This window comes from Maylandia zebra, linkage group LG17, assembly GCF_041146795.1.
Source record: "Maylandia zebra isolate NMK-2024a linkage group LG17, Mzebra_GT3a, whole genome shotgun sequence".
Classification (NCBI taxonomy): domain Eukaryota; kingdom Metazoa; phylum Chordata; class Actinopteri; order Cichliformes; family Cichlidae; genus Maylandia; species Maylandia zebra.
In genome coordinates, this window is record NC_135183.1 from 11,895,837 (window position 1) to 11,921,660 (window position 25,824).

Sequence of the window (25,824 nt, forward strand, 5' to 3'; positions counted from 1 at the left end):
GAGGTACTTTGAGTACTTAATTACGGTAAACCATAAAACTGCGCTTAGATTTGAGCCTGACAATTTACTACAAATTGTGCTGAAAATGACAGCACAAAAAAAGCACATCCCTGATGTGAATGTGATAGTTGCCACTAGGAGGAATAATTTATTTGGAAGCCCAAGGGAGATGTTATTAAAAGTGTGAAATCAGTGCATGTAGACTGCTCAAAGTGGTGCCCAAAGTTTGACTTGTCCTGTAGATTTTTGCTGAGGCCAAATCTTGCATGTTTAGAGCAGAGCCCTGCATGTTTCTGGACCTTAAAGCTGGCATTTTACGTTAACAGAACAGAAAGTGTCACATCGACAGGAGAGAAAGAATAACACAAAATACAAGCGATTGATGTATTAATGGCTACAAAGTTGTTTTTGACATTTAACAGAAATGTTAAGTGTTTTAGGTTTTAGGTCACAATTGTAAGCAGAGAATCTGCACATAAACAATAAGGTAGAGATCAAAGTCTCTGCGTAATGTGTACTGAATGTAATGAATATTGAGGTTTTTGCTGAAATAGTTTGTTATCCACTGACGGCCGTGAGTCATATACACATGCCATTCATTACACATGGCCATACTAAAAAATACCTGCAGCTACATACACATGCAGAAAACAAAAGTGATGTGCACATTTATGCAAATGGAACAATAACTTCATTTACAGGCTAACTGGTGAAAATCTCCACACATCCATCTATTTAATGCCGCTTTCCCGCCGTGGGTCAATACACCAGACCATCCTCTCCCAGTTCATCCGAGGGAACTTTAAGACTTTCCCAGGCCAACTAAGAGATATAATCTCTATAGCTTTCCCTGGATCTGCCTCAGGGCCTCTTCCAAGTAGGCAATGCTTGAAACACCTCGACTGGCTCCTTTCAATGTGGAGTTCCTTCTGAATGAAGGAACTTCGCATCTCAACAGTAAGGGGGAGCCCAGCCGCCCTTCAGAAGAAACTCATTTCTCCCACTTGTGTCCACAGTCTGATTTCTGCCCAGGGCTCGTGAACATAGATGAGGGTAGGGATGTAGATCAGCAGCTGCACATTCACACTCATCTCTCAGTTCACCACAATAGAGCGGTACAGTGTCCGAATTTTGAAGCCAATAGAACTTGAGCATCTTTAAAAAGCAGAAATGAGATTCTGACACCAACTTCTGGAACTTAGATGGGCCTCGAAATTCAGTTGTGCAGAGACTGAATAGCTCTCGTAGCAATAAGAGAGTAAGTCGTACCCAAATTTACAAAGAAATTTAGTAAAATGCCTTCTCCAAGTCCAAAAAGCAAATAGAGAATAGTTCCTCAAACTCCCATGTACCCTCAAATATCCTCGAGAAGATAAAGACCTGGTCCAGTATTCTGCAACGAGGACAAAAACCCCCGAATTTTTCCTCCTGAAATTGAGGTTTAACTAACTGAATGTCTCTCCTCACCAGTATCCTGACTTGGACCTTCCCAGGGAGGCTTACTAGTGTGATCCCCCTATAGCTGAAACACTCCCTCTGGTTGTCCTTCTTAAAGATCGGAACTACCACTCCAGCATACCAAACCAGAGGCACTGCCACAGATTTCCACGCCATGTTGTAGAGATGTGGCAACCAAAACAGCTATGTAGCATCCAGAACCTTAAGGAACTCAGGGCGAATCTTGTCCACCCTGGGAGCTCTGTCATCAAGAAGTGATGAGACATCCCACCTTTGTCTTTAGACAGTGTCAGTCCATGGTTCCACTGAACTCTGTGTGGTTTGCTTCAGCACCACCCTCCACTTGAAATATGCAAAAGTCTTTTGCTGTGTTGTTTAGTTGTTAGATTATTCATGCCCACATTAAGTTTGCTTGTGTTTGACTTACTAATTTCCACTGCTATTGGTAAATTACCAAGGGCATTCATCAGAATGAACGGGCTGCATCTGTGTTAATAAATTAGTACCTGCTTGTTTTGTAACTATTTAGTTTGGCAAGCCGGCAGTCAGTTTTTGCTTTTCTTTTTTTGTTTTTGGAACTTTGTATTATCCTTTCGGCTTAGGTTGTCATCTCTACTTTACATATGCTAACAGGACAGTTCCACCTTCACTTAAATAGCAGTTAGCTGTCAAGTCAGCTAACTGAAAGCCAGGCACAAACTCAGATAAAAACGCAACATGATAAAGTTTTAAAAAGAATTCTGAAAAATGAAGGGATTCAAACTATATTTAATTTCTGACAACAAACCAAAAGTGAGCACAAAATATGGATATTTATTTTTCTGTACCTGGCTGCCCTCAAAAGGCCCTTGGTCAAGTGTACTGGCGGGATGCAATTAAAGGCCAGTCGATGGATGAATGTTTTCTTGTCGAGTTTGGCTCCTTGTCCCGAAAGCTGAAATGTCAAGTGTGACGGTCAGCAATCTATTTACATCTCTGAGTGCAAAGGAGGCATTCAAAGAGCGCAGATTGAAGTGATTGAATGACTCGGTCAACAAAGGGCTCTGTGGAGACAGAAATCAACAAGAATGATTCCTGTGTGCGTCTGTGGTGACATTTTGATTGTGACATTAAGGTGAAAGGTAGATTTAATCAAACAGACAAAAGGAGCAAGTAAAAAATGTATGTGAAGGGCTCACAATGATATCTGTGCTCACGGAATATCATCTGTCTGTCTTTGAGTTTCAGCTGATTTATGCTCAAACTGTCCAAGCAAGGAATGTTTCTTATTTCATTCGTCTTATGTATCCAATTTTTTTACATTTGGTGTAACTGAATGGTTTCGTTTTGTTTACACAGAAGAAGGAGTGGACATGGGACGAGAGCAAAATGATGGTGATGCAGGATCCCATTTACAGGTAAGCTGGCCTTAAGATTTTTTTTTTTTTTGTCATAACGTTACATTTCTTTAGCTCATCTTTAAATGCTAATTTAGATGCTTTTTAATACTTATTCTAGTAAGTCAGTCCTTATGGCTCATTGAGCCTTTTCCCAAATGAATTTTAATCCAAACTTGATTAAGTACACTGTGGTGGCTCCGGAAATGAGAATCCTTTGTCTCTGTCAGTGCAAGCGTTGACATTTTGGAGAAAGAAGGCACTGGTAAGTCTGGCGATAACTTCCACCGACTCCTAAACAGCACAGCACCACCAACATTTCAGAAAAAAAATGCTAAACATCATATCAGAAGAAATGGTAATCAAACCAATCCTCAACACTGTTTTTAAAAATTGAATAAATTTTAAGTTCTAATGTGCCCAAGTGTCACTTCTGCTGTCATGTTAATTTCGGATCTCTTTCTCTTTTAATGGGGGCATCTAATTAAACCTGAGCCGTTAGTCAGCTCTTTATCCCCTGTAACCATACTGTGGTTTTCTGCAGTTTTGTTTGCAGCGCTGCAATTCTATCATAATCACAGCATGAGGTTTAATTGACATCTTAAAACAGCCTGAGTTGTATCCCAGTGGCAGCGTGACCTAAAGTAACCTTATTTACTGCCAGTGGTGTTGGTGTTGTGTGGAATACTTGGAATCTGTGTCTTTCCTGTGTTGCTGTTTTTCCTCAGAACAGACATTTTTATGTAAATTCAGAACATCAAGCAGACTCGGCTTCGAGGCATTTGGGTCTTCTAGTGTAGTAGAGGTTTGTAATAGTGTGAGACTTTCAAGTGTTATTCATATGCATCATATAGCACTTTATTCGATACTCTTGTTGGTTACATGCGCGGTATTGGGAGTATCAATATGCAGACTGGGTGAACCGGGGGTTGAACTGTCAACCTTCCAATTAGTGGGTTTTGTTCTGGATGATTGTGAGTCAAACAACAACCTCCAGGGATGGAAAATGATGCCGACAGTTATGTGTCAAGAACTCTGAGTAGCCACTTGTGGCTGGCTCTAAAAGCGAGCCATCACCATAGACTCCCACGTTAAAATTGGCAACTAAAGAGTATTAAACATCTAGTGTAGTGAAAAAAAAGGTTTCTCTTTATGGATGGATTCTTTTTATCATAACGCCGTGTGTTGTGTGTGCGTATACCGATTAGGCGTAACATTATGACCAACTGCATAATATTGTGTTGGTTCTTCCAATCCATTGAGGCACAGACTTCACTAGAGTCCTGATTGTGTGCTGTGGTATCTGGACCAAGATGTTAGCAAACGATCCTTTAAGTCCTTTAAGTTTGAGGTGGAGTTTCCATGGATTGGACTTGTTTGTCCAGCACATCACACAGATGCACAGTTGGATTGAAACCTGGGGAAATTGGAGGCCAAGTCAACACTTTAAACTGGTCTGCAACTATGCAGCACCATACGCATCAAACTGTGATGCAGTGTGTATTCTGATGCCTTTCTATCAGCACTAGCACCAACAATTTTGGCAGTTTGAGCTGCATGAGCTCGTCTGTCCACACAGGCCAGCCTTTGCTTCCCGCTGCAGACTGGAAAAACCCAACATGAGCTTTGGAGTTTTGGAGATGCTCTGACCCAGTCATGTAGCAATCACAATTTTGGCCTTTGTCCAACTCGGGTACAGTTCTTTACGTTATGTTATTCACTTCTGTCAGTTGTCATAGTGTTGTGCCTGATCTATATACGATGCATGTAATTTATTTTGCAAGCTCCATTCATTCAAATGTTTTTTAAGACTTGTAATTAGGCATGTACCTAACACTAAACTATCTGCAAGACCTCAGCTCCCTGACAGTTATAGTATTTTGTTAGCGTGTTACTTGAAACTAATTAGCAGATCTTTGTGTCAGAGTGACATAGTTTTATGGGCACAGCAACCCAGCTTGCTAGCGATAGCTGATAACTCAGCACCTCCTGCCAAAATAAGCTTCTGGCTCCAGAAAAACAAGATAGTCAGAATGCTAAACTGTAAGGCCTCAGAATAAAAATACTGGGTTACATTATAAGTCTGAGGTTACTGAGCAGAGAAAGAATGTAGATAAAAAGTATCTTGATAGCACATTTTATTATCAGTGTTTAAACCTTCAGGCATGTTTTAGTTGGGGAGTGAAGTTGAACATAAAGGCTATGTTGATCTGCATGGATGGTTTTCCCAAAGGTGAGCAAATATGTTTAATGTGTTTCCCGCTCTGGCAGTGAGATCATATCAGGTTTAAAAACTGGATGTCTCCCTGGGCCGTGTTTATTTTGGGGATATCCAAAATAATGGCGTGCTACTGCTCTAAATCAGCCAGTTTTCTTAATGTTATCATGACAAATTTTTGTGGCATTGTTAACATGTAAAAAACCTGTCAGCGACAAGCGAGAAAACAAAGAGGATTTAACTCAAATGTACAAATCCGATGTAAGTTTAATGGTCAAAACTGTTCCACTCTGCCAGAATGTCTGATAAAGCAGAGTGTAGGTACCAGGTCATGCTCTCAGCCCTGTTATGATCTTTTTTTCTTTTTTTCTTGTCTTCTATTGTGCAAATTTGTTCACTCTCAATTCTTATTCTCTGTATCAGGAGATCTTGCTTGTCATTTATGAAAATGGCAAATTCAAAACAATGATACATTCTCCTAGAATGAGGATATTGTTCCCTGGTTAGCATTATCTCTTGGTGACCTAAAGGTCATGAACAAGATGGCGCCGAGTATGGCAGCCTTGTCGCGAGCTCCCCCAAGCAACAGCTTTTTTCTGTGTTTAATTTTACTTTTCCTTTATTTTTTCACGAGCAGCACTTGTCTCCTTGTGTACGACCGACAAACCTTACTGGACATAAAAGACGGTCTTTCTTATAACTTTCCGGAGTTCAAGTTTTGCAACACGGACGCTCCGTTTGCAGACCCCCCATTCATCTCACCTGAGACGCCTTTGTTCTCTGGCCCTGGAGGCCGCAAACGCCAACGCAGAGGGAGAAGATCTGGCATTCTGGTTCGACTGAGACGGCGCACTAACACACCACCGTTACCCAGTTTATTACTGGCTAATGTGCAGTCTCTGGAGAACAAGCTGTGCGAGCTTCGGGCACGGATCTCATTCCAGCGAGAGATGCGGGACTGCTGCGTGATCTGCCTCACAGAAACCTGGCTATCGGACAAGGTACCGGACTCCGCAATACAACTACCGGGGTTCTCCGTGCATCGCGCGGACAGGTCACAGGATCTTACTGGGAAAAGCAGAGGCGGTGGTGTGTGTTTCATGATCAACAACAGCTGGTGTGATTATGCGAACGTGCACCCGGTCAAATCCTTCTGCTCACCGGACCTGGAGTACCTGATGATTAAGTGCCGGCCATTCTGGCTACCGAGGGAATTTACAGCAGTGATTATTACGGCTGTTTACATTCCCCCACAAGCCGACACTGACCGATCACTCAGGGAACTGTACAGCGCGATCAGCAGCGAGGAAACCGCACACCCAGAGGCAGCGTTTATCACAGCCGGAGACTTTAATAAGGGAAACCTGAAGAAAGTCTCACCCAAACTCCACCAACACATCCATTTTAACACTCGTGGAGATCAGCTACTCGACCACTGCTACACCTCTTTCCGGGATGCGTACAAAGCCCTCCCCCGCGCCCCATTCGGCCAATCAGATCACCGCTCCATCCTGCTCCTGCCCGCCTACAGGCAGAAGCTGAAACAGGAAGCTCCAACCCGGAGGGCGGTGCACTGTTGGACGGACCAATCGGAGTCTGCGCTGCGGGACTGTTTTGATCACGCGGACTGGGAAATGTTTCACGTGGCTGCTAGGGACATTGATGAATACACAGACTCAGTCTGCGGATTTATCAGGAAATGCGTGGAAGATGTCGTCCCATCCAGAACAGTTAAATCCTTCCCAAATCAAAAACCCTGGATTAACGGAGATGTTCGCGCGGCACGGAGCACCGCCTTTGCCTCCGCGAACACATCGGACTACAAACACGCACATTACCAACTCCGGAAGACGATCAAAGCAGCCAAACGTGAGTACAGGGACAGGGTGGAACAACAGTTTGACAACCCTCGGAGTATGTGGCAGGGACTAAACACGATCACAGACTTTAGAGGGAAAACCAGCACACCGCAGACCACGGCCTCTCTGTGTGAGGATCTAAACGTATTCTACACTAGATTCGACACAGCGAACACCATGAGACCGGACAGTGTGCGCACCGCGGATGACGTCAGTGCGCACACTGTGTCTGAGGAGGATGTGCGGAGGTGCTTCAGGAAGGTGAACGCACGCAAAGCTACTGGTCCGGACGGGATTCCCGGCCGCGTCCTCAAGTCATGCGCGGCTCAGCTGGCTGGAGTGTTCACGCACATCTTCAACCTTTCCCTCTCTCTGTCTGTAGTCCCAGCCTGCTTCAAAATGGCCACCATCGTCCCTGTACTCCTCATTGAACGACTGGCGACCTGTAGCCCTGACCCCCATCGTAAGCAAATGCTTCGAGAAGCTGGTCAAGGACTTCATCTGCTCTGCACTACCCAACTCACTGGACCCTCTACAGTTCGCATACCGCCACAACAGGTCCACTGATGATGCCATAGCCCTGACACTACACACTGCCCTGTCACACCTGGAGAAGAGAGACACGTATGTGAGAATGCTGTTTGTAGATTACAGCTCAGCATTCAATACCATCGTTCCCTCGAAGCTGGACAGGAAACTGCAGGATCTAGGACTGAGCAGCTCCCTCTGCAGCTGGATCCTTAGCTTCCTGTCTGACAGACGCCAAGTGGTCAGACTGGGCAGCATCACCTCATCCCCCGTCACAATGAACACTGGTGCTCCACAGGGGTGTGTACTGAGCCCTCTCCTGTACTCACTCTACACCTACGACTGCACAGCCACTAACAACTCCAACATCATTGTGAAGTTTGCGGATGACACTACAGTGGTGGGTCTTATCACCAATGGTGATGAGACAGCTTACAGGGAGGAGGTCAGCGCCCTGACCCACTGGTGTCAAGACAACCATCTCACCCTCAACGTCGCAAAGACAAAGGAGTTGATAGTGGACTTCCGGAGGTGCAGAGAAGTACACACCCCCATCACCATCAACGGCGCTGCTGTGGAGAGAGTGAGCAGCTTCCGGTTCCTTGGTGTACACCTGGCTGAGGATCTTACGTGGTCAGTACACACAAACAAAACAGTGAAGAAGGCGCAGCAGCGCCTCTTCTTTCTCAGGAGACTGAAAAGATTCAGCATGAGCCCCCGCATCCTCAGGACCTTCTATCACTGTGCCATTGAGAGCATCCTCACTGGATGCATCACCACCTGGTATGGCAACAGCACCGCCTACAACTGCAAAGCTCTCCAGCGAGTAGTGCGGTGCTCTGAACGGATAATTGGAGGTGAGCTTCCCTCCCTCCAAGACATCTACAGGAAGCGGTGCCTGAGGAAAGCGGGGAGGATCATCAAGGACTCCAGTCACCCCAGCCATAAACTGTTCAGACTGCTTCCATCAGGAAGGAGGTTCTGCAGCATCCGGTCCCGTACCAGCAGACTGAGAGACAGCTTCCTCCATCAGGCCATCAGACTGATGAACACTTCATAGACACCTCAGCTCCACTACTGGAACTTCAACATTATGCACTCCATACTGTACAGTAATGCCACTGTTTTGCACATGTCTCACTCTGTATATTTATTTTATATATTTTATTTATTGTTTACTCTATTTAATTTGTAAAATATGTGTACACACACACACACACACACACACACACGTAGAAAAATATTTAGTATACACATCCAGAAATGCATATACTATTATATATTGTACATATATTTATTAGTTTCAGATGTAGCCATTCTTGCTTGTTTACATTATTGTATTTTGCACAACTCTGTTGCTTGTGAAGCTCGCACACAAGAATTTCACTCACATGTACTGTACCAATGTACCTGCACATGTGATGTGACAATAAAAGTGATTTGATTTGATTTGATTTGAAAAGGGCTAAGCAGAGGAAAACGCCATGTTGAAAAAAAAGTCGAATAATATTAAAGTGTGAATATCAGAGTTCTGAGGGATTAGAAACCGCGGTTACGTTGTAAGATCAGAATTAAGGATGCAGGACGCGACGAGGTTTGTGCAGATGTTATTGGGGGAGACAGAACGGCTGGGAAGATCTCACCACAAGAGAATATGTGTGAGAAAGTTGGGCCTAACTTGACATGTCTGTGGTACATTTGACCCCACGGGACTTAAGATTGAGTTCATTCGATCATTTGCCAAAGGGCTATAAGCCTTTGATTTGAACTCTTACCACAGTCTTGTCTGAGCGGACCTGCTTAGACACAAACAGTCACTCAGTGCTGAGACGCAGCTTGTGAGAATTAAGTGGTTCAGACAGATTTGTAGAGAAATGATAGGAACGCTTTAAGATGACTTCACCATTAATCTCTTTGTCTTAGACTTACACAGACATGCAGAGATGTTGAAGTTTGCTCAAACGATGAAAGCCTGCCTGACTACGGTAGAAAAAAACCCTCGTTCTAGAGAGAGAAGTCGAAATAAAGTTGAAGACAGGTAGTGCCGCACTTCTTATTCTGCACCGAATGACTCATTCTTTATCCCACTGCTCCCTCTCTCTTTACCCTTCAGACGCATGCACGCACACGCGCACAAATTGACACACTCTCTCCCAGGCGGGCCCGGCTCAGAAGTGCATCCAGGAGCCCAGTTGGGGGTTTGGGCTTTGGAAATGATTCTGTCAGAAAGATGGATTTTGCCCTGCTGTTTGTGTAAGCGTCTCTGAGCTTAGGAATTCTCAGAGATTTTGTTTGGTTAGAGATGCCTCACCCTGTCCCACGCATCTAAACCTTGCGTACGGTTTTTAATATTACAGTCACAAAGTTCCCCCCCACCCCCACGGCAGGAGGAGGCTGCACAGGGTGGGGGCTTGAAGCCAAGTCCGATGGGTAAGCCTCATCGATCAGTGGCTGTCATCTGCTGAGCCGAGTGTGACAGATCTTCACGACATCTCATCTTTACTCTTCGACTTAGTTACGATGCGCCAGTCCAAACAGAAGTCTCAGTCATGAAATATTTGATATTTTCTGTGCCGGACTTCACTTCTGCTCTTCACATATATTTATGTTTTATAGGAAGTGTATATATCTTCTATACACAGTAGCAGAAGCGGCGATGTTAACATATGAGGATTAATATCTTGCCATATTTTTATATGAGGTGTCATCGTGTTTTATGACAAAAAAATGCTGATATGAAGTAGACACTGCTTCTGTAAGTAGTTATTTGTTATATGTTAGATATATGTGACAGTGTTGTTGTTTTGTTTCATATTCTTCTGTATTTCCCCTCCCACTGGGCAGTTTTTCACACATGAACTTTGGGCAATTTGGAGATAATCATGTTAATCCATCGTTGCCCTTTCTTAAATGTTGCACACAGCAGGAAATAGAGAACTTTAAGCATATTCTCACTACTGGAAACACTACTTGTTTGGCTGAGGGAGCTGCCTGGGGAATATGCAGGACACCCTCTCACTAATGGTAAATGTACTGAACTGTTAACGGTTCTATTGGCACATTAATACAAAGTGACATTACTCTCATGTTGCACATGAGAGCTTGATGGCTATAGACTGTCCACTGCATATGTGTTCTCACATGCATCTCTGGATGGTAAAATCCTAGAAAAATTCAAGGCGCGTGAAAATGACTTTACTGTCCTTTAGGCTCCATCAAAAGCATTACTGTGAGCAGCAAATGATGTATTTCATCGTGAGCTCTGCCCAACCCTGTAATGAAGTCTGCGGTGCAGTCTGTTCTAGCACTTTGTTACTGCTATGCAATTACAAAGTTTCACAAAGAGCTGTCGTGATTCTCAAGCTGTACCTGTGGCATTGTTCTACTTTAAGAGGCTCCCTAGTATTGGACAGGGATGTGCATTCCAAGCAAAAGTCCTGGTCAATAGTCTCTGGAATGTGTTTGATCAACCTCCAACCAAATGGCTTTAAAATGACTGCACATAGTTGTGGTAGACTTGTAATATGCTAGCTGTACCTGGTGGATTTTATACTGGACAGTTTTTGTTTTAGAAATTTCCAGAAAAATTTTTTTTGACAGTTATATTTCTCTTTTTTTCATTCTTTTTTTTTTTCTCGTCTAGTTTATCTTGAACCACTTATGTACCACATATACCAATCAGCCAGGTGACATATATACACTCCAGCCTATGATACATAAGTTGCTTGCTCAACTCAGTGAGGTCTGGTCCAAGTCATAACAGCCTGCAGACCTGTCGATGAGTGTTTTCTTTGGAAACTAGTTCGTCCATGTTTGGTCAGTCCGTGCATGATTACATTGCCCCGCCCATACGCGAATATATCGCCGGTTGGAAAATTTTTACATACTGCCCGCACAATGTTTGCCTTCATAAGTTGAAAGTAAAGAACAACTTTCACATATAAATGCCAAGAGACAAGGTTTTCCCTAAGCGTATTGCATTGTCTACATGTTAGCTATGAGTGGTGTGAGTTGCGTGTGTGACATCTAGATCGTTCAATAAAATAAATTTGACAAAAACAGCTTAAAGTATACTTATGTAACAAATTATTGATTCTCATTATTTTTAAGAAAGAAAACTTAACAAGGAGTGTTTGTTCAATTAGTCGAAGTTATTCATACTTGCTGTGAACAGCTGCTGAAAACCCTGAGTCATACTAGATCAGAGTAGCACAGAGTCATTATCAGTCAGTACTTCGGTTCTTGCCATCACAGATAAAATGAAATCATAATAGGCCTGCATCCCAGAGGTCACTTCTTTACCAGACAGCTGATACACTACTGTGATATCTGTGTCCTTGTATGCTTTCAAAGTTGTTTTTCTCTTGACTTTAACTTATCAATATCCCTGGAGAGCAGTTTATATATCTAAGATTGATCACTGTGTATCAGAATTTTACTTGAAAAGTGACCCGTGTCGTCTCGATTTCAGAGTGATTAGTCTGTAAATGTTAATGCAGGGAAGATCTAGCATTTGCATCACCCTAATGTTATCTGAGAGTAAATTAGAAGGCTTCATTTAGTGAGGGGAAATCCCTATGTGAGAAACTTGGTATTACGTTTGAATACTGTACATCATAAGCTAAATGATACATATTCATATGTAGCTTTTCAAATGCAGGGAGGAAAACGCACATCAAAGCTGTGAACTGTTTTAAGCACTTATATGTGGGTTTTTCAGATGAGCAGACGCTGTGTGAATAAATCATTTGGGAGGATTTAGTGAGCGCTTTGCATATTTCTTTAGTGCATTCCTTTTTGTCCACAATTTTGTTGTCTATTCTATTATATTTTATTCTATTTTTAGCTGCTTTCTAGCTGGAGCTGCTGTCTTACCACAACTTAGGCTGTGTGCCTCTCACGTCCAACATCACATCAGAAGTTGACATTGTTGCACTGTTGAGTACAGTATTTGTTTGCTGAACATGTACAGAGCTACTTGGGTTCTATACAGAATACTTAACATGTGCGTACTAATGCAAGTAGTTCCTCTCAAATAAAGAACATATTCACAGTTTGGCAACAAAATAAAGCTCACTGTTTATTTTTCATCTTTTTTTAAAATAAAAAAGCACATTTGCCTTTTTAAAAGCACGAGTTCAGATTACCACATAGGAAACATCTAATCGTTGTTGGAAAATGCCACGAAAAATGATTAGTTTCTTAAGAGTTGTGACCTGACTCGTGTTTTATGAGCTGCTACAGATGATGGAGAACGCTGCTAATGCAGTGTTCTTTTTTTCCTTTCTTCAATCACAGCGAGCAAAATGTTCCAAATCTTAGACGCCAAACTTCCTGCTTACTTACTGTTTGTGGTGCAGCAATTTGCATGAGAAATGGACTCCGTCCTATCAGAGGAGATGTGTTTTTGACTTCTCTAATGCAAAGACCATCTTTTTTTTTTCTCAGCCGCCCATATTTCTTCAGAACCGCACTGCGTAGTCAAGAGTCATTACACACTTGGATATAATGTTTTAAATCAAATTTTGACATTTGTTTGTTTTTCTTTTATCACATATAACGAACAAATATAGTCATTTTTGCATAGTTGAGCAGAAGACGCTGTAAAATATTGTCACATAGATTAACAGGAATACGTTTTCAGCTCGGTTGACAGTAAACCCCTGTTAATTTTACAGTTTTCCTCCTTTTATCTGCAGTATTTTACTATAATCCTGCATGTCCTCATTTACAGTTCATTAATATAGTCTCTCCATTTGTACATTTCATTCTGTGCATCGCCGTTCTTTTTACATTCACTTGTTATAAGGTTGGACATTTTACTACTGTTATACTGCAATGCACTAAAACACTGTGGATTTCATTCATTTTAGCAGCAGTTTATCCCAGATACAGTTCAATGTGGTTATTTTTGTAAATGGTACATATTCCTGGCAGTATTGACTTTGGTAAGCTAAAATGCAGCAATAAAATATGAAGAGAGACTTAGAAAATCAATTGGCTTACATTTATCGGAAAAAGGGCCAAAATACTTGAGTTGCCAAATGACAATCAAATGACCTTTGTCCCTGTTTCTGAGTTGCTTTTATTGACGTTTCGGTCAAAGAAGCAGTTCAGAATAGTATCTGTACTGTACTGTAAACATTACCTGACACATGCCAGCAACGTGTCTTTTATAACTGCTGCTTCTTTTGTCCTCTTGTCATAAAAGAAGCAGCAGGTCGCAGTGTTAGACATTAAATATCTGCACTGCAAACCTCAAAGGCATGATAGCAGTCTGACTCAAGCATTACCTGTAACATTGTCCTCAAAAAGTTAATGTTACTGTACCCTCAAGGCACAATGTGGCAAGTTGTGAGATTTGTGTTAGATTGCCAGCTTAGTTGCTTTCCTGATTAGTGACCATTCATTTGAGGATGGCAGTAGTACCGTCATAGACAGTTAAATGTCTTTCAAGCTACCGTATGTGTGGTAAAAAAGTGCTTGATTCAGATTTGCAGCTGTCTACTCTCGGAAGTATTTTATCTTCCTCTGTTTACGGGGTCCTCTCCCACTGATCTCTAGCCTCTCTGCAGTGTTTTATGGGAGATAGCAAATAAAGGATACATTGCTCTCCACATTATACTGTCATATTAATGGGAAACAGACTGTCAGATGTTGTAGTTTTAGAGCAATTTCTAAGAGTTATGTGATTTAACCGGGAACTTTCTAACAGTAAAGTCATGGCAGCTAGATTAGCCATCTTATAACTTTGGGTTCTTACTGTTTAAACTGTGCAGCCATAAGGGAATATAAGCCTTACTGTTCCCTGTTTAACATTATACAGTACTCTTGTTTGCTTTCTTAATATAATCTAAAGATTTATTACTGTATTATTACTATATAACCTTGATAAATACTCTGGAAATAAATAATTGGCAGATGTGATCATTTACTACAGTGGTCTTGGTCATGGTGGCATGTTGCTGGCTAAACCCTAACACTGTCCTCAAACACAAGCTCTGGAAATAAAGGCAGTTCTTTCCAAAGAAAATGTTTGCCATTATACTGTAATATCATACAGCAGCTTGCTGATCATATTTTTTCTTCCTGACATATTTGCAGAGTATTTCAAAGCGCTGTGCATTACAGTTTCATTTGGGTTTCTTATTTTGTGCTGATGGGCACTGTTGTGCCGTGTTCTGCAGGTATAGATGTGTGACTGCAGAGATCAACCTGGAAGCAGTCAGAGTGAGGGACTGCTGAGGCTAATGTAATGAGATACACACTCGAGTATTTGAGCCACATTGCCATCTTATTAGAGTGTCCATCAGTGGGGGAAATATTGAAGAAGCTTGAATGCTTTTAAAGTCTGTTTTTGTAACAGAAACAACGCTGTCACCTTAATAGCCGCCCAAATGGTTCTCCCTAATGTGTTTTTGGAAAAAGGGAAAAGAAAACTCACTAGAGACCAGCTGCTACTCGGGTTCTGTTAGGGAGCTATATTGAGTTTTTACTCAATTCAGTTTTTACGGTGATGTTAGCAACATCCTGGTGCCAGATACCACAGCACACCTTCAGGGGTCTACTGGAGACCAGCAGCAAAAGAGGGACCGACACAATATTGGGCACGCGGTCACAATGTTAGGCCCGATCATTGTAACCACAGCCTGATACAGATATAACAGATATACGTAAGTGTTAGGCAGTGGGCAGCAATACATAACTCTAGCTCTGTTTTCTATTCACAAACGACTTTAAGTTGCTAACTTGATCTGTAAACTTTAAGCATGAAGATATTCATGCAAAACATGTAGTTCTATGATTAGATTATTTTTACGTTTCTTTAAATTTGAAGTATATTTACTATCAGCATAAAACATTATGTCTCATATCCAGATTGTCAGGCTGATAAATTGAAATGTATTTCTTATTATGATGCTAAAGTAATGGTATAGTAGGGTGCTGCAAGTGTCAGATCAGTATATCAGGGCTGAGTGCACAAGGGATTGCTAATAAGCCCCTAAAAGAACTGACAAACAGTATACATAATATGCTGTTACAGGTGATATTACTGTAAACACTGGGTCTTACAACAAGCAGAAGAACTTTAAGGATAGGTGCAAAGGTTTCAGCAGCGGAGGAGAAATGTTCTTTAAGCCACTGGTGCTGCTGCTGTTCTCCCTTCAGATCTACAGGTGTACATCACCCTGTTCTGTCTCTTAACAAACCCAGACAGTGTTTGTGTGTTTTTCACATTTCACCTGCCAGATAGCTGCAGCCTCAGGGCAAAACCAGCAGACTCATTGACTGAGGAATACTTCGCAATCCCCTGGATCAAGCAGATGTGCCCACCCACAAACTTCAAACTGGCAGCCGGAGCATCTTTTTTTTTCTTAAACCATGCTCACAACGCTGTCATCTAACCCAACCAGGCACAAACACAGCACACACGCCTCATTTTTGAAAAAGCACAGGCTAAGTGTTTGTATCTGAAGCGCAGACATGAGTGTCATATTCAGAGTGCTCGCCAGTTAGTCACTTTTGACGATGGATGGATGGATAGATCGAGTTCTCCTGAGAAGTGATTTTTCTTTATTATTCTGCCTAATCTATTTATGCAAAGAAAAATATGTAGTCGTGGCAGGTGAAACACAGGTTTATCGCGTTTGAGGTGTACATGAACTATCTCTGGTGGATTCATCTGCTAACTTGTCTGAAAACTTCTCCCCTGCCTTTTATAACTCAGTGTCCCTTCATGAACAGATGGCACGAGGAAGCAGTTGATAATCAAAGCAGCAGATGTTCGGGGAAGCGTGTTTGCTGCCAATACATCATGATTTGATCTTAATTTAATACCCAATAATGCATTTGAGAAAACCGATTAAAGCATAATTGTAAAAACTGTTTAATGCTTGTTATTCCTGAACTTGGTGTTTAAGCAAAAATGTCTTTCCCTCTCTCAGTGGTTGGGACCTTGTTGATTCTTCAGACGTTGCTCATGCTCTTTTCTCCTGTCCAGGCTGTTAGCCCACACTGTAGCAATTTTACACTGTAAAATTAGCCTTACTATTGCAGTTTACTTTATCGGTTCATTATTGTAAAACAGTATTTGGCAACAGAATGGAGTGGGCTCCAGCCTATTCAAGCCATCACAGGGTGGGAGGAAGCACACCCTCGACAGGTCACTTGTCTATCTAACAGCAGTAATTGATATTTAGTAAGTAATTAATCTTGAAGTAGTAAAATATTTTCTTCTCTTTTCGACTGCTCCCTCGAGGGCTCGCTGCAATGGATCACCAGTAGCATCCTGCTTTGCCACACCATGCCTCGCCATGTCCTCCTTCACTGCATCCCTGAAGCTCCTCTATGGTCGTCCTCTTTTTCTCTTGCCATGTTTAGCATCCTTTGGCCAGTATGTCCACCATCCCCCTTCTGCACATGTCTAAACCATCTCAGCCTCGTCTTTCTGACTTTGTCTCTAAACATTCTCAGTCTGAGCTGTCCCTCTGATTTACTCTAATAAGAAAACCTACTTTTTTCAAACTACTTTATTAGCTGTAAGTTATAGTGGTCAACACAGATGAAAACTCTCAAAGATCTACTTTATTACCAGACATCCATAATAGTGTCAGACTATTGCTGTCGTAGGGTGAACCTCACATGTTTGACCCTTTTGCTGTCAACTTTGTACTTGGTTATTATTATTCTGTTCATTATTCTGAACCAAGCAGCTCCACAAAACTTCAAAACTGTATCTGGGAGAAACTGGAAAGGAGTGAAAGTTTGGACATTTTTTAAATGTGCGTATATACAGTACACATCTGTCATTGGTTGTGTCTTCTCTGGCCTGCAGTGATGGTAATTGCTGTCATCCACTGAGAGGCAGCCTGCCCTCACTGACTCCCAACCAGACAGTGTGTATTAGACGGCTTGGCTTACTTCAGATCCCTCCAGTGAGGAGTTCACACCCAGCCAATTAAAGTCAATCTCATGTTTGTGTGTTCTAGGACACCCTGATTATGTGATAAGGAAAACAAACTCTGATATGAAGTGCACACGCATTCTACACACATTTCGCTTTGATATTTCAGTGCACTGATTTCATGCTGATTACATGCTGCACGCTTGAACAGCAAACACACACACACACACACACACACACACACACACACACACACACACACACACACTGATATATCAAGACCATGAAGTTCTCACAACCCTATTCTGTCCTATACAATCTCTTTCACAGCAGTATCCTCTCCTTTTCTGCTCTGAGCTAATGGAGTGTCCAGTCAGATTTGGTAGCATGCACACTTCCCTACAGGAACACATGAAGGGAAAAAAATTGAAGAGCCATTTTCTAAAATCTACTGAATAGCTTTTGAAGGGTCAGTTCCCTCAAATAAAAAAAAGAAGTAGTTTTGCAGCTTTGTTTTTATATACCGATACATCTGTAAAGAACTTGTAATCAGGAACTTCCACTTCCATGGACTTCCTCTTCCCAAGGGGAGGTTCTTGCAAGATAGTCTAAAAGGAATGAGCCCTTTCTTTCTGGGACTGCTTTTGATAGTAGGCTTGACACAGCTGATATACTTTATCACGGGGGCAACCGTGGCTCAGGAAGTGTATCTGTAACTGGAAGGTCGCCGGTTCGATCCCTGGGCTCTCTGTTCTGGTCGTTGTGTCCTTGGGCAAGACACTTTACCCTATCGCCTACTGGTGTTGGCCAGAGGGGCCGATGGCGCGATATGGCAGCTGTGGCTACAACCGTAGCTTGCCTCCACCAGTGAGTGAATGAATAGTGGCATTGTAAAGCGCTTTGGGTGCCTTGAAAAGCGCTATATAAATCCAATCCATTATTATCTTATTTATTTATTTTAATCTTTTTCTCAATTGTAGTACAACAACCATCTGTATGTATTAAGGTCATCACAGCATCATGTGACACTTTATGACAACTGTCATTTTCATTCAAGGCATGAAGTAAACAGGGGCAAACTGCTGACTGCAGTCACCTTCAACCAGCATGACCAGCTGCTTGTTTCTGTTGTGATTTAGCTCCATTTGTAACATGTAGTTGTTTTACACGCAAATGTAAGCACATCCTGGTGTAAATCCTTAACCGACCGGTTGGTATTCCTTCACAAGACTTTCCTCTAAGAAAAACTTAACTTTAGTGCTGTTTTCTTTCCATTCAGAAACACTTTAAATAGTGTTTTTATGCTAGCTAAACCAAAATGTTGACTTCGCTGCTTAGAAGCAGGTAGTACTTTTCCTATATTCATTCGTATTCATTGAGGGCAAGCTTCCAAGCGCCCTCTGTTGTGCCCCCAGCTGAACTGCAGGCAATTTCTGTCCAATGAAATGAGTGGAATGGCTTTTTAAAACTGATTCTGTCGTCTTCATCACCTCATAAAGGAGGTTTATTTTAATGTCAGACAGACTGATGTATCAGTCACTTTGGACCCACAGCAATACTACTAAATAATCTTTTAACTTTTGTGTACTATAAAAATAGTAATACAGTTGTAACTTACAATTTTGAGGCAGATTCTTAAGGCCTGACTTTACATTTTTTAACATTGTCTACAGTAACATTTATAAGGTAATGCCTGACATCCAAATGCCGATGTCAGTGATTCCTTAAGTGCGGGTTGGGTGTGCCACAAAGGTACTGCAGGTGGGCCCAAGTAATAACAGAAATTCAGTGTATTTCTTTCTTTATTCAAAAAGTGAATTAAAACTGGTAATGTGTTCTAGTGGCAGGTGGGTCTCACACTGGCCTTAACACTTTAGGTATGACTGCGTAGCATTAGCAGTTTATAGCAAACAACTTCTGTTGTTTATATTTTTTAAATAAAATGTGGAGTTTGCATGTTCTCCCTGTGCTTGCATGTGTTCTCTCTGGGTACTCTGGCTTCCTCCCACAGTCCAAAGACATATAATTAGTGGTGTTAGGTGAAGTGAAATCGCCCATAGTTGTGAAAGTGAGTGTGAATAGTTGTCTGTCTCCATGTGTTAGCCCTGCGACAGGCTGGTGATCTGTCCAGGGTGTACCCTGCCTCTCGCCCTATGACAGCTGGGATAGGCCCCTGTGTGATCCTGACAAGGATAAGCAGAAGAGAATGGATGCATGCATGCATAAATACATTATAAAGGAAATCCATCATTTTTCTTATATTTTGATTAGATTAAAGATTTAAGATTGGGCAGACCCTGTGGGATATTCTGGTTTTTAAATGGGCCACTGAACACTTGACTATGGGAATGGCTGGCCAATGCAAATAATCCCCCATAAGACCCGAGCCACAAAATCATGTCAGTGAAGGTCCTGGAAAAAAGAGTGGTAACGGCAGAGCGACTGAAACAAAAATGTAATTAATTTATTGTTTCTTGTTGCTTGATGTAGCAAACTAGCTGCAGGGTCCTAATAATTACTGTGATGTTCAAAAGGCCAGTTCCTCCTCTTCCCACAGTCAGATCAGACAGAGCCTCTGGTTCTTAGAATTATTACAGCACAGGGCACCATCCAAACACTGGGAAATACAGTATGAGCCAAACTTAATTATTAACAGTCTCAACACATAACTGAGCCTCTCCCTCTTTCTCACTGTAACTCATAAATGAATAGATATAGCATTAAAAGAAAAAGAAAAAACATTGCGTCTCTGCAGCTATTCGGCTGTCATGTATTTTTCCTCCAACCAATGTTTTGACTGGCATTCTTAATTTTGGTTATGAGTATTAGTGACAGACTGCATGACTAAGAAGCTTTGATTATTATTCTGTTCTAAGGAAAAAGAATCTCACCTGTTTAAAACACTGGAGGCCTGTTGCTTTCATTTCCATCATAAAGGAGGTCTCATTAATTCTGGTCTCACTATTTTAACTCAAGCTGCATCTTAATTCAAACTTTACACTAAAATCCTACAGTTAATTCTAGACACATTTAAAAGTAGTTTGGCTCTGCGGTATAGTGTCAGGACTTTTATGACCCAACTGTCTGTCAAAAAGGGGATGTCAAATACAAGGCCCAGGGATCCGAATCGGCACAGCAAAGGCTCCAATATGGCCCGCTGGGCAATTTTGGAAAAGAGGGCATAGATTTTTAAACCTTTAACAGTATTTCCATAAGTTTTGCAGCTTCTCCTGTTGACAAAAACCTCCCCCAAGGCCATTCATACTACACCAAAGTAAATAAGTAATACCGGTAGATAAACAATTGAACAATAAAAAAGTTTCTGCTTTTTGAGAAATGTATGATTTTGTTTACAGTGGATTCACAGTTTTAAAAAAATGACTTTTTGTTACTGCATTTCTCATTCTTATATTAAAATATCTTAGGGATTAAATACGGCCCACTTAAGATCAAAGTGGGCCATAAGTGGACCTTAAATTTTTAAACTAGCCTGTTTAAAACATTACGATGCGTGTTGTGAGGAATAGACTATTCTCCCTGAATCTGAGCTGCAACCCTAGCTTTGTTGTTGGAAATGGGAAAGTGGTAGTTTTACAGACCCATCGTCATGTCTACAATTGACTATTAAGTGTTGACTGTGCTGTGGAGCTCAGAGAAAACTGCACTAACTGGAGGAAATGGCTCTGCGGCTGCCGTGTTCGATAGATTTAGTCTGCTGTCTGAAATATTTGAAACCAATCCGAATAAAATGTCTGTAAACATGTTGCTGAGCTTTTCATACGCATTTACTGGACTTGTGTTTCAGTTATAAAGCTTTTCTCATGCGAAGAAGCAATCCACCATCGTTTCAGGCTTTCTCGGTTTATTGATCATCTGTGTCCTGAGATGGATTAAAAGGGCTCCGTGGGTACAGTATCTTGTTATTACCATTGCTAACACTTAAAGAGATTGCATTTTTTACTCAGTTGTATATAGTATTTGTATTTGTATTCTATTTTTATCTTATTGTATATTTATTTTATTTTATTCTACTGTATATAGTATTTTATTTTATTCTATTCTGTACAGTTGTGTACTGTATTTATTCTTATTGTATTCTAATTTTTGCCTCATAACTTTTGCACTGTCCACTTCCTGCTGTGACAAAACAAATTTCCCACGTGTGGGACTAATAAAGGTTATCTTATCTTATCTTATCTTATTTTCTGAGACTATAAGGGCCTCGGTTTGTATGTCTGTATTTATTCTGCTGCTGCTGGTTTAAACATGTCTCAATTGAATGTAAATGAAGATGAAGACGGCTCAGCTTCTGTTTTCCTTCCCTCTGCCCACCCGTTGCTTTCCACTGCCTCTGGGCGTTGTTGTCTGCGTGTGCCCGCGTGGGTGTGTGTTTAGGTACGTGAGCGTGACCTTGGTTCTCCTGGGTAGATCCGGGTGTGGTGTTGTGGATACGATACGCATGTACCCACTCAGGCGCTGTTCAGTATACAGAACAGGAGAAGGTGATTTGTCTCTGGGAGGAAAGGCTTGCTGTGGCGCAGAGTCAGTTCTGCCTCTTTCTGTTTGTCCTCATCTTTACATAGTTACTTATCCGTGCTATCCGCAGGGCTGTATTTCATTTGAAAGTTCAGTCTCAATGTTTTCATTTTTGCCCAATTTCTGAGAAATACTAAGTGTTTAAAGAAGGACAAGGTCAGACCAAACAGATTCTTTCCATATTTTATATTCGCAGGCACTGGAGGTTTTTCAGATGCTTACTGCATGATTTTTCATTTCATTATTGATTCTTTTTTTTCTTCTTTTTTTTAAATATCCAGTTTTTCATGCTCTAATTAGACTTGTGAATATTGATGCACCGTTTCATTGTGATTCACCAATGGCCCTTTGCACACAGCAACACGTCCACGGATAATACTTCTCGTATAATATGTGACATCAATGCATGAACCATTCGTCAGTTGCATTGCTGTAAGAACACTGTCATGCTGTGATGTGTGGACACTATGTGGCGGTTTGTACTCGATGCTTACATAAGGCGTGTGCTGCCTGACTACGGTTGTAAAGGAATTACCCTCCCACTCAACTGACTGATTCGTTCTCATAAGCAGTCGTGGCAGCCTTCAGAGCTAGACACATTTATTTATTATTTATTATTCACATGTGGCCTCAGCAGAATAAGCATTTAACCTAATTTGAAATCTGCAACTTAGCGTGTTACTCCCCTTATGGTCATTCATATTAAATGAGAGAATACATTAAGAGTATCTGCTGCTTCTCGTAGAAGCCTGTGTTTGGTAGGTCCTCACGGGATCTGGGTATCGATACAGGGACTCCAAATATTGATATGTTGATATGATGCATCCACCCATCTTCTTCTTCTTTAATAGTTTATTAAATAGATTTAAACACTCTGGGAGTACTATGAATAAAAGGGCTCATCTCATGTACAATCATCATGAGATAATGCAGGACAAGCAAGCTTACAGAGAATAGGCTCAACAGAAAAATCGTCTGACACTGGACACACTTAGCATGACAAAGCTACTTCCTTAGTCAGCAACCTGGGCAATTTGTGCTGGTTAATTATAAGTTAATTAGAAATTAAAATTATTGATAAATCATAATATGTGGCGTTCCAGTACTCAGAATACTGCAAAATTGCATCATGGGGTGTGTGATGATTCTTACCTCTTTCCATCAGGAGTGAAAGAATTTCCAGTCTGGACTGGTCCTCCTTTTAGCTCACCTCATAGCATAACATACCCAAATTAGTTCACCTTTGAGGCAGTCCAGTCAGATTCCCAAACCACTTAAAGAAGTGTAGAAGAGCAAAGGCTCCACTCTAAACTCCTCCCTGAATGACAGTGACATAAACTAGTTTATTTAATGAGGCCATGTAACCTTTTATGTTCTCACTATGAATATTTTCTTACTTGCAACCTTTAAAGTGGCTGCAGTGGCTGGAAATTTTGACCTTTTGTAATTCATCTCGTCTTTCCCCATAATTTCACTGCAGGTGATATCCACATGACATTTGTACTTTGTTAAAAACTGCAGCCAAATCAATGTTTGACTCATTCCAAATGTCACAAACTAAAACTAAATTCTCATCTGTGTTCTGGTTTCTGTAACCAACTTGTAGCATCGATATAATGGGATTTATTATAGTTTCAAAAGCAGAACAGTACCAACTAAATGTCTGTTTCCTACAGTAAAAGAAAGAACTCTGGTTACATGTTTTTTCTGTTTTAGGATGAGGCACTGAACAAAACTTAAAGAAAGCACTTTTTGAGTAAATTTTAAAGATCATGTCACCCTATAATAGGACATAGCACATGGAAGGACTCCTATGCGTTACACTCATCATCTATATGTGATAGACTTGGTTGATCTTTATTTGGAATGACTCTGAGGTCGTTAATCATGTTTGGAAGGGTGAGCCCAGATGCACCTGATGCAGAAAGCTCATTTCCGCCACTTGTATTTACAATCTCATTCATCGCTAGTCACACAGCTTTGAGTCACACTCCACCCGTTTTCATCTGAGAACCAAGTCAGACTTGGAGGTGCTGGCTTTCTTCCTGGAGACGTCACACTGTGCAGGAAACTTCCACAACGGAAGTGATTCTCTTGTTGTGCATCGCTTTGCAGTTGATTGGTCACTAGCAGACGTGCCTGACTCTAGTTGCCTAGGTAACCCTCTGACGTACCACCATCATATTTGTCAATCAGTGCTGTCCTCTGATAATATTGGTAGCCGCTTCTATCACTCGCCTTGCAGTTGATAAAAGTTTAACTCGGCAGTTGCCCACTTTCCATCACATGTGGCTGTTTAATTCTTACGGTAGTCACACCATCTCATTTGTAAACTCGGGCATTAAAACCGCTTGTGCATAGCATATTAGAAAATATCAGTTATTTTAAAAACGGAAGGGCGGATGGAATGGAAAGCAGAGGTTTATAAACGGATGCGGAGGAGTGAGCTTGAAGTCCTCATTTGTTTAATAGTAAGCAGTGGCACAGAAGGGAGGATCAGAGGGCAACCTTAATGAGAAAACTTAACCGTGCATTTCTTTGGCTTCACTATGTTTTGAGAGCTGAAGAAGTAACTATGCTGGAGCAGTAAAAGATTGAACTTTCTGAAATGAATCCTGCAGTCATTCTCAGTTTTGATGGATTTTGTTATATTTAGGCTCGAGTTGTTCTGTCAGAGGATGATGGATGTTTCACACGTTTTGCCTCGTGCTGATAATCAAAAAGATTGGAGAAATTCTGCATTTGTATACAAACGCATGAAGGTCACTTGTCTTTTAATCAGTGTTTGCATTACATTCTATGGCTGAATTTAGCTTTTTACGCTTTTGGTTAGAGTATAACCACAATTTATATCTCTGTTTCTTCCCCATGTGTCTGTTGTGCTCCTGTATCGTATGAGCTGTGGATCTGCTTTCTATCTCTTACACTTGACTTGGCTAATTTTTTTCACCTCCCTAGCAGGACAAGGAATTTTTTACTTAGTTTTCTTTCTGACTTATATCATTCTTGTCTTCCTGTACTAACGTGTGTGTGTGTGTGTGCATTCATCTGCTCTTGTGTTAATTATAAATCCCTTCACACATTCAATCCATTCAGTGTCCTTGCAAGATGCTGCGTGTCATGATATGACACATTATGCATTGTGGTATGAATGTATAATGTGGTGTATTATAATTCATGCGTAGCAGACAGTATGCATATGCATATATGTATGCATAAGGAGTGATTTCCTGTCCTGTGATGTGTTTGCTTGTGATACTGACAACAAATAGCCTCTGCCTCTGTGAGCAAGTATAGTAACAAAGCTAAATAAAGAGGAATTTATCAAATATGGAACGAGACCAGATGATGTTGAATAAGAATGCTGGGAAGTGACAGCACATGAAATGTTAGCATTATTGTTTATTATGTTTTACCTAAAGTATTAAGCGGATTTCTTTATTTGGTGAGTGGAACCAGCCATTATAAAGACTGTATACAAAAGAGGGAAATAATCAGTGACGTCGCGCTATGATTTAGAAAATGGCAATCTGAAGGTTTTGGCAATCTTACTTATTTATTTTGGTGAGAGCCTGAAATTTAAGTTATCGGCTAATTCTAGTAAGTTCGGTGTAGAATATTGATACATAGTGTAGGTGAATGGCACAAAAATCTTGTAATACTAATAAAATACAACATTTTTTCCCTTCTTGGTGTAAATAACTGCACAGGAGGCCATGTTATTTGCAAGATTTTGTATTAAAAATGTTCCTGTAGGCACTATAAATGCCTGGTTGATTCCACAATCCACTCTCATCACTTGAATTAACAGAAGGGACGCCTTGTACACACCTGCCAGGTACGGCTACTTTTTACCCCTCGGACGTAAAAGACTGATTGTAATCACAGTACTGTGCGGGCAATTGTGAATGCAGTAAGTCGAAAACAAGGTCACACAGGAGCTTC

At 41.2% G+C, this 25,824-nt stretch overlaps 1 protein-coding gene across 3 annotated transcripts in view; it reads left to right on the top strand.

The window, feature by feature from the left end:
• LOC101485789 (carboxyl-terminal PDZ ligand of neuronal nitric oxide synthase protein) overlaps positions 1-25,824 on the top strand; it is a 246,267-nt gene that overhangs the window by 77,989 nt on the left and 142,454 nt on the right. For all 3 annotated transcript variants that reach the window (XM_024805650.2, XM_024805649.2, XM_024805651.2), the window contains exon 4: positions 2,797-2,855. In XM_024805650.2, coding sequence (XP_024661418.2) covers positions 2,797-2,855 — 59 coding nt within the window. The remainder of the gene's footprint in view (positions 1-2,796; positions 2,856-25,824) is intronic.